Source organism: Oncorhynchus mykiss, chromosome 2, assembly GCF_057628025.1.
Source record: "Oncorhynchus mykiss isolate SJ-2025 chromosome 2, ASM5762802v1, whole genome shotgun sequence".
NCBI classification, from domain to species: Eukaryota; Metazoa; Chordata; class Actinopteri; order Salmoniformes; family Salmonidae; genus Oncorhynchus; species Oncorhynchus mykiss.
Window position 1 is genome coordinate 69,754,884 of NC_143023.1, and position 13,464 is coordinate 69,768,347.

At 40.2% G+C, this 13,464-nt stretch overlaps 3 protein-coding genes across 5 annotated transcripts in view; 1 reads left to right on the forward strand and 2 right to left on the reverse strand.

Moving 5' to 3' along the window:
- LOC110494926 (heterochromatin-stabilizing protein CFDP1) overlaps positions 1-963 on the reverse strand; it is a 52,015-nt gene extending 51,052 nt beyond the window's left edge. For 2 of the 3 annotated variants that reach the window (XM_036954576.2, XM_090206232.1), the window contains exon 1: positions 95-963. In XM_036954576.2, coding sequence (XP_036810471.2) covers positions 95-161 — 67 coding nt within the window. In that variant the 5' untranslated portion in view covers positions 162-963. The remainder of the gene's footprint in view (positions 1-94) is intronic. The other variant, XM_021570267.3, reaches the window with a different exon arrangement.
- On the forward strand, positions 486-9,446 carry LOC110494936 (transmembrane protein 170A). The gene is made up of 4 exons (XM_021570282.3): positions 486-976; positions 4,535-4,705; positions 4,857-5,024; positions 7,320-9,446. The coding sequence occupies exons 1-3, from the start codon at positions 862-864 to the stop codon at positions 4,985-4,987; spliced, it is 417 nt and encodes a 138-aa protein (XP_021425957.1). The 5' UTR covers positions 486-861; the 3' UTR covers positions 4,988-5,024; positions 7,320-9,446.
- Positions 7,120-13,464, reverse strand: part of carmil2 (capping protein regulator and myosin 1 linker 2) — a 35,437-nt gene continuing 29,092 nt past the window's right edge. The window contains exons 35-39 of the mRNA XM_036954544.2: positions 11,292-11,366; positions 10,797-11,168; positions 10,064-10,174; positions 8,623-8,727; positions 7,120-7,974 (exon numbers count right to left, since the gene is read on the reverse strand). Of these exons, the coding sequence (XP_036810439.2) occupies positions 7,775-7,974; positions 8,623-8,727; positions 10,064-10,174; positions 10,797-11,168; positions 11,292-11,366 (863 nt within the window). The 3' untranslated portion in view covers positions 7,120-7,774. The remainder of the gene's footprint in view (positions 7,975-8,622; positions 8,728-10,063; positions 10,175-10,796; positions 11,169-11,291; positions 11,367-13,464) is intronic.

Consider the following 13,464-nt stretch of genomic DNA (forward strand, 5'->3'; position numbering starts at 1 on the left):
CTGTATAGAGTGGTTATGATGTTCTGTCACGTGTAATAAAATATATTGTCAACTCTAGCATTGCATGTCTATCTGCTTGTGGAAGTAACCTTACCAGATGGGACATAGTCTTGATCTGCATTTGAAGAATAGCCATCGGAATCATAATCTGAGTAATTCATAATTTCCCCTCCAGAAAGAGCCTACACGTTCTACCAATAGTAAACACAGCGGGGAATGTATGGATAGTTGGCTAGATAGCTGTCTCCAGTAACGTCAGCAAGTTACAAAGGCAAAGCACCGGTTGTCTGACAAACCCTGGCTGTAGCTAGTATCACGCGGTTACAAAATAATTGAGAAATCTATCAACTGTTTCTAGCTGTATAGCTTATTATACCTACAACTAAATTAACGAACAAATACTAAACAAGTTTCTACACTACGAAAACGTGTGGCTTTGGTGACTAGGTACAGGGAGGAGCTCAATGAGTAATTATCTGGTAGCTGTTGACTTCCTGTTCTACTACGGCAAGTCCACAGGATCAACAAATCGTTAAGAACGACGGGTTTATAGCAAATTTGTTGTTGGAAATTAAATACCGGTTTCTTTATTGATTGCATTGTTATATTTGTACATGTCAATACTCTTTGTAAATTATGTTCAACAAGCTAGCTAGCGTATTGCGATTGTTAAATCGTTTTTGTAGCCCTTTGAGTATGTTAACGGCGTGACGTCAAACCAAGTCGTGTTGACATCAAGCTACATGAGCTAACAGATATATTCAGGAAGATCAACCAACCCAACCCTTGTGGACTTGCTTGATCCAACTTTAATGTTCTCATGGTGTTATTCGGATATTCGTGGTCTCATGTGCATAAGACATGCATAACGGATATAACGAGATTGGATTTGTTCAGCAAATTCTTAGCTTGAATTTGGTCCCAAGGAAAAATGGCACCAATCGAGGCAACGACACATCGCTTAGCGACTTCTCAGGTGAGATTCAATCTCGCTTCGCTCTGTTGTATCCAGCCGAACAGTTTTCGCTGTAAACCTAAAGTGAATGTTTCGTTAACCGATTTAACGTAGCTAACTAGTAAGCAATCTAAGTTAACATAGCTAACGTTAGCTTATGTGAACGTACACTGAGTAGCTAATCTTGTGTTAGCTGGCAATAACAACAATATTAAGCGGACAGCTTTAAATTGCCCCTAACGTTAATCCATATATTAGTCACCAATGCAGTGGTCTTTTTTAGAGAAAGTGCCATGTGTTTGTGAGAAATATTATTATCCAGACTACTGATGTGTATATAATGTGTAATCTTTAGCAGTTTATATTATTTCGCTGCGTTATGTAGGGGTCAGTTTTACATTGTGAATGTGAAACATGGGTACTGGGTAGGTAGTATTGAATTCAGAACACGTGTCAGAGACAACAGGCATGTGTGTAATGTCTGTGTAACCCAGCATTTCCCAAACTCGGTGAACGTTTTTAGTTTTTGCCCTAACACTGAGTTTGAGTTGATTTATTCTTGCTTACAGATAAAACTTAAGAAATGCATCATTTACATTACTAATAATTGCAAAACACATAATACGTGACATCAATCTCAGCTCTTACTTTCTTAAAACCGCATTGTTGGTTAAGGGCTTCTAAGTAAGCATTTCACTGTAAGGTCTACTACACCTGTTGTATTCGGCGCATGTGATAAATAGAATATTGAACAATTGAAAACATTACAGGAAATGTTTCATGATGGACATTTTAAATATTAAAATGTGATTTTTTTTTTTTTATTTGTTTTTTTAAAATTTGTTTGATACAATTTTTGGGAGAACCATTTTAAGAGCTAGAGTTATTATACAGTCTGATAGCAACTGATTCAAAAGATCAAAGCTTGGTGAATAGTTTATTATTTGAATCAGCTGTGTAGTGCTAGGGCAAAAACAGAACACGTGCACCGAGTTTGGGAAGCCCTGGTGTAACCTCTGGGCAATTCCTTGGTAACAGAATGACGCTGAGACTCCGAAGGTTCACTTTAAAATGCCCGCCAGCCCGCCAAACAAAAACGATACAACTCAATGCACAAGGACTAGCTAGATTACTTTTAACAGTTAACACAGGAAATAAAATAACACATTTAGGCTACTTGAAGAACAGTGCAGATGCAAAATGTAGTAACAGAATGATGATAAAATCTCTTTATGTGACCATGTTTCCCAAAAACTGTTAAGTCTACTCTGAATTAAGATTCAAAATTCTGCAGAAATAATTAATGGGGTGTCAGCCATGACACCTTGAGCTGAAAAACAACAACAGAATGACATCATGGATACCTGATCAGTACTAAAGAAATGCATAATTATGGATATGAATGTCATTCTCTTCACGTTGATGTATCCTGAATAGGTACACAAAGGTAGAAATATGCAATATCATGCATATTTGGGTATTATTCTACAAACTGGTTATTTTAATGAGCTCTGCCCCCGAACAAGACCACATTAGGTCTGGACTGGACCAAATCTGTATCAATCATAGACTTCTGAGTTTCACAAGTTTGGACATCATCAGTACAGGGGAAAGGGGGATACCTAGTCAGTTGGACAACTGAATGTATTCAATTGAAATGTGTCTTCCGCATTTAACCCATCCCCTCTGAATCAGAGCACAGTATAGTTTAGTTGAGTATAGTTCAGTACTGTAGAGTATTATACTGTACTCTAGTTTGCTCTACTGTACTGAACTCTACTCCACTGTAGTACTGAACTCTACTCCACTGTAGTACTGAACTCTACTCCACTGTAGTACTGAACTCTACTCCACTGTAGTACTGAACTCTACTCCACTGTAGTACTGAACTATACTCCACTTTTCTTTACTGTACTGAACTGTGCTGTCCAAACTTCTGAAACTAGGCGTCTATGATTGGTTCAGATTTAGTCCGAAGTCAAGGCCATTCCGAACCTGACCAAAAATCAACGTTGAAATCAAGGCCAGGGCGGACTGACCAAATTGAAATTACTTTTCAATGTCCAGGGACGTCTTGTATTGGTTGGTGGTCAGTGGGTGAGGATGCTAGTTACAGTAAATGGAAAGAGAGTGGTGAATTTAACTGGAGAGAGAGAGGGGAAGGGGTTGCCCAGGCTGTTTTCACACTCTTGCTTTTACCACAACACAACAGAAAAAAGCGGTATACTAGTGGAAGGGAAGACCGTAACAGGTGACCCAACTGTGGTTTGTGACTACTATGATTTCCCATTGTAGACAATTCTATTGCAGTAATTCTGTTATATATTTTTCCTTCATTCTGTTACTGATTGGGTAACAGAATGATGCATTTTAATTAGGCCCACTTAATAATTAATTAACAAAATTGAATTGTCATCAGTAGAAACACGATAACTAATTGGTAGCTCTACTATTACTTTTACTATCCTCCCTCCTCATGAGGGAGAGAAATTTGAAAATATCTTAGATACAGTTCTGTGAAAGTATTTGCCCCCTTTATAATTTTGTCTACTTTGGTGTATTTTTTTTATACTGAATTATCAGATCTTCAACCAAAACCTTATATTAGATAAAGGAAACCTGAGTTTATAAATAACAAAACAAATACCAACGGTCAAGCATGGTGTGATGGTTTGGGGATGCTTTGCAGCCTCAGGACCTGTACTACTTGCCTTAATAGAAGGAACCATGAATTGTGATCTGTATCAGAGAATTGTACAGGAGAATGTCAGGCCCTCTGTCTGTGAGCTGAAGCACAGATGGGTCATAAAGCACGACAATGATCCAAAACACACAATCCAAGTCTACATGAAAATGGTTATACAGTTTTTGTTATTTGTAAACTCAGGTTCCTTTTATCCAATATTAGGTTTTGGTTGAAGATCTGATAATATTCATAATAAAAAATTGAGAGAATCAGAAAGGGGGCGAAAATGTTTTCGCAGCACTGTATGTGGGTTTTTTGGTAACAGAATTACAGTACAGTAGGCAATATTTTTTTGAACTTAAAGGCAATTAATTTCTCCAAAACTAAATATAAATGTTGATGTTAGGCAGGGGTCTTTACTTCAACATTGTGTTTCGATGTATTTCTAATATCTTTTAAGACTTTTTCTGGTTGATGTTTTTTAAGACCTCTTTTCCATTTGTTTGACCAGAAATCAAAGCATTTGCTTATTCCTAACTTTAGGATAGAAATTGGTTGGAGAAATGTGTATACATACCCTAATAAAAAAACTGACTCTTGGCTTTCCTTTGACATGCTCCTATGAACTTCGCCTGTTGGTGCTCATGGGTCCATTTACATGGAATAGCTCTATTATATCATCATGCGCTTGCAGTTTTTAAATTTTAGTCATTTAGCAGACGCTCATATCCAGAGCAACTTACAGCGGTAGTTAGGGTTAAGTGCCTTGCTCAAGGGCACATCGCCAGATTTCCCCCCCCCCCCCCTAGCCGGGCTTGGATTCAAACCAACGCCCTTAACCTGCCTACACTTACTTCCTTCAGTTGCTTAACTCCCTCTGCTCTTTCGCTCAGAGATGTGGTATGGAGTCTTCTTGTGGGCTGCTGTCTCTTCACTGGTGTTCCACCTCCCCGCTGCTCTCCTGGCCCTCGCCACCCTGCGACAACACAAGATGGCCCGCTTCATGCCCATCGCCATCCTACTGATGGGCATCGTGGGCCTTGTGTGTGGTGGAGTCCTTACCAGTGAGTTACTCACCTCATCTTCTGATAAGCTATAAACATGATCCATTATAGTACACAAACATCACTACTCATCAACTCAGTGCTCAAAGCCATGATGTTCAAATTATTTTATACATTGCTCTAAACAAAACAAAAATATTTGTGCTTGTAGGTGCTGCCATAGCTGGGGTTTACAAAGCAGCAGGGAAGAGGATGATCTCCTTGGAGGCCTTGGTGTTTGGAGTGGGCCAGTCCTTCTGTGTTCTCATTATATCCTTCCTCAGAGTCCTAGCTACACTCTAGCACAAGGACACAGGGATTCAAGAACGGAGTGCGAGGGGTAAGAACATGCAATCAGCAGGACGGCATATGCAAGAGACAGCTGTTCCTTCAGAGGCCTTATTTTCTATAACTGTTACCGGATGACTCTTGGTTTGATACATGATTCTTTTCCAAAGTGGTATATTTCAGGGCTAACCAGAGGCTCTGTCTTCTTCGTTCAGATTGTTGTGTGTGGCTGTGGTACTATACTCTGAACTAGCCTTCTCATTTTGGGAGTTATATGTGTATCATACACATGGCTGGGAATGAAACATTCCAGAAAAATTGCACTCTACAATTTGGTTGAGTAAACTCTTAAGTTTTACTGTTCAACGGCCTATACATGTCTGAGCCTGCATGCCTTTAGAGAAACTCTAAAGGAGAACATTCTCTGCTCCTCCCCAAGTCATTCAGCTTAATACAATGTCTTGACTGTGAGGTGTAATATCTTTACAATGAGGCACAGTGCTCGATGATATGACATTGGTATTGACATTTTAAATATTTTAAGTCAGACATAGCTACAACTTTAAGCTTTGTTATTTCCACGTGTTTTATAGCATTAGAGATTGTCTATACTTTAACGTTCCTACTTGGGGTTTGTACATAATATTTAAGCCCATTCCAGTTTATTCTGTAAGCATAGAGGCATTCTGTATATTGCTGAGAACCATGGGGCCCTAAACTCAACTCTCGACCTCGAAGCTAGTTCCGCAGTGGTTTTTTTCATTGTTCCCTTCTAATCAAGGACTGATTCAGACCTGGGACATCAGGAGGCTGCAATTAATTGTCAAGTAGAACAGAACACCATCAGGCTCTGGACTTCAATGCCATAAGGAATAGAGTTGATCCATCGATTTTATTCTCTTAAATATTTTTCTATGTTAGGGGTATTTTCAGATTTTTTTATTTATTTTACCTTTATTTAACTAGGCAAGTCAGTTAAGAACAACTTCTTATTTTCAATGACAGCCTAGGAACAGTGGGTTAACTGCCTTGTTCAGGGGCAGAACGACAGATTTGTACCTTGTCAGCTCGGGGATTTGAACTTGCAACCTTCCGGTTACTAGTCCAACGCTCTAACCACTCGGCTACCCTGCCAGATGGTTGATCAGCGGGTGACGTCCAGTGTGTATGCAACATACTTCTTTCTGAGTGAAATCTTAACATAAAACAGTAGCAGACTGGCATCAACACGCTTATAGAATTGTACATCTATTTCAAGAACCTTTGCAGCATTGCTCAGTTTTTGTTAATTTTATATTGGCCTTGGTGTTAATGGTGAACAGTATATAGGAATAGTGTAATATATTGTTACTTTGGCATTGATTATGCTAAAGGAAGAGGCAACCTCACTCTAAACCATGAATGTGAATCTAATTTCCTTAAAATCCCTTGTGGAATTTCTTAAACTTTTACCAAAGAGAACCGATTTAGTTTGAACTGAAAGCCCCCATGTCCCAAAATCCTACTTTAAGGATTTTGACAGTGTATCTTGAGTATAAATCTGGAGTCGTGTGTAAGGACAAGGGTAAAGTCAAATTTAGCAAGAAAAAAAAATCACATACCATCATAGGAAAGCACAACTTTGCAGAGATCTCTATTACATGCCAAGAGTAGCAAAGACTAGCGAAATCAAGCATTAATTACAGTTAAACTCAAATGTTTTTTAGTATTCAGCACCGCTGCATGCAGATTGTCCAAAACTACCAGCAGATTAGTGACCTCAGTGTAGTGGTCATTATAAGTGCAGTAATAATACAAGGGGTGGATTGAGAGCAGACAGGTTATAGGAATAAATTAGGATATTGAGGTTGGCTTGGCGATAACACTACTGGGTTATGAATCATTATTGTAATGTAGACATTTGTGGTGATTAAAGTTAACAGCAGGCCAGAGCTGGTCTACATCCTGGCAGTGACATGTTGAAAGCCATGCTCTGCTTATCTAAGCCATGGACACCTCAATTCCACAGAGTTGATTTTTTTCTAAAGTTCTTTAACTTTCCTCATTGTAGCATGACTGCACACTGTTTGTTATAGATGGTTGGTTTGTCTCAATTTCCATTAAGTTAATGCTCTTTATTTACCATGTGATTTGAATCCATGGATTGATTTTGTTTTTTACAAGGTTGATTTTATTACAGTAAATTAAGTGCCAATTGTTTAATATTTTCATGTATTAAAAAATGTTTACATTAATGGTTTGAGTAGTGTATTGATTTACACCAGACTGATTTCAACTCATTTTGACAATACTGCATAACACCAGAGTAAATACTGATTATTTATCTCCTGCCTCTCCATACACACAGATGGCACTCCTGTGCCTTTACTGCCTCCACTAGCCAACTCCCAGCAGCAGCATGGCTCAGTGGCGGACGGAGGGAGTAATGTGGCGTTACCAAGGAGAAACTACACACAGATGACTCATCATGAGGGGGCCACTATCCAGGCTGCACTCCATGAGACAGCCTGGCGCTTTATATGATCATCACTGAGATAATGTTTCCTTGGCCGTTTCATGTTTTCCATGCACTTCAGGCAAAACATTTGATAAATGAATGAACCAAGGCTTTGTAGCTTTGTGCATCAAATTAAAGCAGTGAGGAAAGTGCACTTAATGACACTTCAAAATCAACTTTTTAATAATTAACAAGTATATGTATGGATTTACTCTTTTTAAAACATTTTGTTTATAATTATTTTTTTTCCATAATCTGGCGTGCAAGGCAAAGGTAGACATGATAGAAAATAGACTATGCGCAGGTCAATCCATGTGTGTCTCTGGTAAGGGGGGTTCAGTTCTTTGGTCTGATGTTTCTGCCTGTGCTGTGTGCTGCTGTGAGACAGTCTCTCCCCTCTTCTCTACTGTGCTCTCTCCCTGACTGGTCCCCACTGGGCTTGGCCCTGGCTTGTCCTCTGTTATTGGCCAGCTGTCCATCCCCTCGCCAGTCCTCTCCTCCACTGCTGTTTGGATTATTAATAAAACACAGCAGAGATTAGATTTTCAATCTCAAGGACAACAGAGAACAAGACAACCTGACTTTTTTTACAGGCAGAAAGATAAACCTAACAAAATTGAACAGAGAAAATAAAAAAGTTTCTTGATTAGATTTATCATTCAATAAGTAATTTTTGTTTAAACCAAAACAAGGTTATTCTAGATGTTAATAGCTGCACTCTATAGCATGCTGTAAGGTAGATATTTACTGAGGGTTGTGGGCATAATGATGAAGCATCGCTTTAATAAATCTGTCACATTAAGGACCTGATATTCAGAATGCAAACAAGTATTTGAGAAATAATAGGATGGTAATTGCACTACAGTGTATGTGGTGCTGAGGGCCTGATGGGTGAGTTATTATTATAGAACAAAGCAGAAAGAAGGGGAGGAAGTGAGCATATGCCCATTAGTCCAAGGCTTATAGGTCCCAAACCAAACATTTGTACATTTGGCACAATGCCTCAAAAAGACCATCCATTTTACAGCCATACACATCTTAAAATCTCTCTTTCAAACCATTTTCACTTAGTAACTTATTATCCCCCCATGTGTAAAAACACTCAGTATAAAATGTAATTGTCAAGATTTCTTCCTCTGAGGATTTTACTCACCATCCTTCCCCTCAGGCTGGTCCTCACTACAGGTAGGGAGCTCCCCGGGGTTGGCACGTTTCTGGGCTGGTGACCTCTGCAATCGTGGCAATGTTGCCTTCAGCTCTGAGAAGGAGAGGAAAGAAACAACCTGCCTCAGGAATTTTCCTCATATCCAAAGTGCAGCAGGACATCTATGAACACAGCTAGTATTTTCAATGTATTTGACACACACCTGTGTCAATCAATACATTAGAATCAGCGATTCCACTGAGTCTTTCTGGGTAAGTCTCTAAGAGCTTGAACACCTGGATTTTACAATATTTGCACATTATTCCTTAAGGAATTCTTCAAGCGCTGTCAAGTTGGCTGTTGAATCTTGCTAGACAGACATTTTCAAGTCTAGCCATAGGTTTTCAAGCCGATTGAAGTCAAAACTGTAACTCAGGAACATTCAATGTCATCTTGGTAAGCAACTACAGTGTATATTTGGACCTGTGTTTTAGGTTTTTGTCCTGCTGAAAGGTGAATTTGTCTCCCAGTGTCTGTTAGAAAGTGGACTGAACAAGGTTTTCCTCTAGGATGTTGCCTGTGTTTATTTTTATTATAAAAATTCCCTAGTCCTTGCTGATGACAAGCATACCCATAACATGATGCAGCCACCACCATGCTTGAAAATATGAAGAGTGGTACTCCGTGATGTATTTTGTTGGATTGTATTTGTATTCTGTACAGGCTTCCCTCTTTTCACTCTGTCATTTAGGTTAGTATTGTGGAGTAACTATAATGTTGTTGATCCACCTTCAGTTTTCTCCTATCACAGCCATTAAACTGTTTTAAAGTCACTATTGGCCTCATGGTGAAATCCCTGAGCGGTTTCTTTCCTCTCCGGCAACTGAGTTAGGAACAATGCCTGTATCTTTGTAGTAACTGAGCGTATTGCGAGGCATTGGAAAACCTCCCTGGTCTTTGTGGTCGAATCTGTTTAAAATTCACTGCTCGACTGAGGGACCTTACAGATAATTGTATGTGTGGGGTACAGAGATGAGGTAGTCACTCAAAAATCATGCTAAACACTATTATTGCACACAGAGTGAATCCATGCTACTTGTTAAGCAAATATTTACTCCTGAACTTGTTTAGGCTTGCCATAACAAAGGGGTTGAATACTTATTGACTCAAGACATTTCAGCTTTTAATTTTTTATGAATTTGTAAAAATGTCTAAAAACAATGTTTTTCCACTTTGACACTATGGCGTATTGTGTGTAGGCCAGTGACACAAGCTACATTTAATACATTTTAAATTCAGACTAACACAACAAAATGTTAAAAAGGTCAAGGAGTGTGAATAGTTTTTAAAGGCACTGTATACACACAGTATAGGCTTTATATGGCTCTGATCCTCTGCAGTAGCCTGTGGTGTCCAGCAGGAAGTGCTCTCTCTCTGCTGCTGAGCTCACCTTCATAGTCCAGCAGAGCAGCATGTTCTCGGAGGAGAGAGTCGTCGTAGACAGACACAGCTCTCCGCTGGGGAGAGGGCTTCATGCGGGGCCGGGGTTTAGGAAGGCTCTCTAGGGGACGACCAAGACACACAGGACTCAGATACACAATCACACACAACATAACTGGAGGTGGGTTTAGGCACTTGACACTTGAGTCACAATGACATTCATGTTCAAAAAAAGACCAGACCAGGCATTGCACTACCCAACACATGTTTGGCTCACATGTTTGGGATGCCATCCTCTGCCATAATCTGAACCCAAATAACATCAGATGAGTGGGTGCTAAATATTGGTGGTGGTAATTCAGTCATTCGAATTAGGCATTGCTGAGTCAAAACCAATACAGTCCAACTCCTGGCAAATGGACTCCCAAGATTGATCTCAGCTCTGTTCGATTGTGTAAAACAATCTTTCCAATACAGACAAGTGCATTAGGAGCTGCCATCCACAAAATATTACAGTATATGAAAACAGAGAGACACTGAAGTAATTATGCTCTGAGCATTCACTGTTCTTGCATTATTTAATATTAAGCTCATAATGGACGACAAATAATCAAAGAGAGTTGGAGAGAAAGAGAAGAGACAAATACAAGCTAGCTTGGTCTTTTTCTGCTCAGACAGAAAAACACCAAAGCTGCTCATATGTTTTGTCACCAAGGAGAAGTGAGGACTGTATATAAGTGTACCTTCAGTAACTGATTGTGCTCTCTCAGAGCGCTCCCTGCTCTCCAGGGCAGAGGGTCCCCTGCGTGGCGATGGGGCAGGAGGAGTCTCCTTGCGGGGGGAGGGGCAGGGGGGCTCCCTCTGCTGGGTCTGGCTCTGGGAGGGCTCTGGTTCCATTGGCTGGGTCTCTGGGCCTGTGGCTTTGCTTGGCTGCCGGGGGAACCCCGGGGACGTCCTAGCTGCAGCAGGGGGCTGCTGGGGGGCAGGGAGAGGGGGTTTGGCTGCCACTGTGGGCTTGGGAGGGAGGGGGCCGATGGGTCGTCCTGGGAGGAGGGGCTTATCTGTTCGGGGAGCCTCCAGAGGAGTTAGGCCTGCTCTGATTGGCCACCTGGTGTCTGAGGAGAGAAGGGCGGTAGCACTGAAGTCATTACTGCAACATAACATTTACATATTGGTTTGGAGTATGGGTGGATTTATAACATGGACATCCATTCACCAGCTTTAAGTGTCAGAATTACCTGAAGCTGATGTGGACATAGTGCGAGGCTTCATCAACGTGGTTGGAGGTTCAGGTTTTTTGTCAAGAATTGCACCTGAGAAAGAGAAGAAGATTATAGCAAACGGGGAAGTTCACCTACACATACGATGAGCCCCTCCATAATTGAAGCAGCCTGACACGGAAAAAAACGAACAAATACACACTAAAAAGACATCAAAGGGAGCTGTCACTGTCACCTTTAGAGCACAAGCCATTGGCTGATAGTGCCGAGTTCCCCTCTGAGTGGATGTGTGAACTGACCCCTGACCTCCAGCACTGAGTGACAGATGGACGAAATTACTCCCAGGCTGGCCTGTCTGTGTAGCTCTGACCTCCCGTGAGCCTCTCTGACCTGCTCTAAATTTCGGTCAACTCCAGGTATCACTTTTATTTATAGATGTAGGATTGATTTCTCTGTTAACCTTTACCTCTCTGGTCTTCTCACTGGCCTTCACCATCTGAAGGTGAATTTGACAGAAATAAGCACAGTTTTTACATTTCTATCAAATCAAAATTCAGAAGAATATTATCTATAGGTTCCTTTGTATTTTCAAGGGTTACTCAAGAAGCACAACAACTGCAGTTGACATTATACTAGCATCTACTGTCAAATCACATCACTAGTGTCACAGCAACACTTTTACTTGACAGTCTACAATTCAACAACTATAAGATGAGACATTGACATCTAGCGCAACCAGCCAACTCTAAGTTGACTTAGTCTCCACGTCTACAGCAAACCTGAGATGCTGCCACATTCCTATCAGCAGGAAAGGATCTGTAGAGGAGACCGGGGGTTGGATGTCACACAGTATGTGTGTGTGTGTGGGGGGGGCTGTGTAATAATTTCAAGATACAAATGTGTGTCCTCTATAGGAGAGATCATCCATCTGGTCAATTCAGGTCAGGATAACAAAACACTGAGGTGAGAGGAATAACTGCATTTTTCATCTGTGAAATTAAATATTAATATGCTTGTTATTTCTTTAATAAATAGTTGTATGATGGGAGTATATTTTTTTGAAAATAGGAAAGGGAGAGCTTTATTTCAAGCCTATTTGTGAGTTCCTAGATCAAGCCATGTGGTAACTAGCATCTTAATTAGCATGCTAATTAAGATTGGGAATGGTTGTCACATTGATGTTTAGGTTGCTTGTCACATTCTGACAACCATCTCCATTGTAACAATGTGCCCAGTAAGCTAAATTACATTAAGATGCATAGAATACTTGTTTTCTGGATGTTGAAAAGACAAGTAGAGTACCGTACAGTTGAGTTTAATTCAGTAGAGTACAGTACAGTTGAGATAGAATACAGTATAGTATAATGTATTGTATTCTACTGAACTATACTCTACTGAATACACTACTTTTCTTGACTGTACTCTACTGTATACTGTGCTGTCAAAACTTGGGAAACATGGATGTCTATGATTGGTTCTGTTTTGGTCCGTTCCGAACCTGCTTCTCCAACAGAGTCAGCAACATTCACAAACACGCACACCTCTTCCTGTTTGAAAAACCATTCCTTGTTTTCAACAAAACATTGAGTTAACACAAATGTTTACAGCTTTACTTTTTTCACTTATGAATATACTACACGTGACAAGTATAGGGACAGCATGGAGGAGCAATTCAACAGGTCGGATATGAGGCGTATGTGGCAGGGGCTTCTAACGATAAAGGATTACAAAAATAAAGCCTGTCATGTCTCGGACACCAATGCAAAACGACCGAGCTGCCGAGGAGAGCCTCTGAGGAGAACTTGAGTTACAGTGGGGCAAAAAAGTATTTAGTCAGCCACCAATTGTGCAAGTTCTCCCACTTAAAAAGATGAGGCCTGTAATTTTCATCATAGGTACACTTCAACTATGACAGACAAAATGAGAAAAAAAAAATCCAGAAAATCACATTGTAGGATTTTTTATGAATTTATTTGCAAATTATGGTGGAAAATAAGTATTTGGTCAATAACAAAAGTTTATCTCAATACTTTGTTATATACCCTTTGTTGGCAATGACAGAGGTCAAACGTTTTCTGTAAGTCTTCACAAGGTTTTCACACACTGATGCTGGTATTTTGGCCCATTCCTCCATGCAGATCTCCTCTAGAGCAGTGATGTTTTGGGGCTGTTGCTGGGCAACACGGACTTT

Excerpts from the sequence above, each read along its gene's own strand:
- LOC110494936 (XM_021570282.3), top strand. The coding sequence starts at position 862 with ATGCATAACGGATATAACGAGATTGGATTTGTTCAGCAAATTCTTAGC. Across the intron at positions 977-4,534 it reads ATCGCTTAGCGACTTCTCAG|AGATGTGGTATGGAGTCTTC; the intron begins GTGAGATTCAAT and ends TCTTTCGCTCAG. Across the intron at positions 4,706-4,856 it reads GTGTGGTGGAGTCCTTACCA|GTGCTGCCATAGCTGGGGTT; the intron begins GTGAGTTACTCA and ends TTGTGCTTGTAG.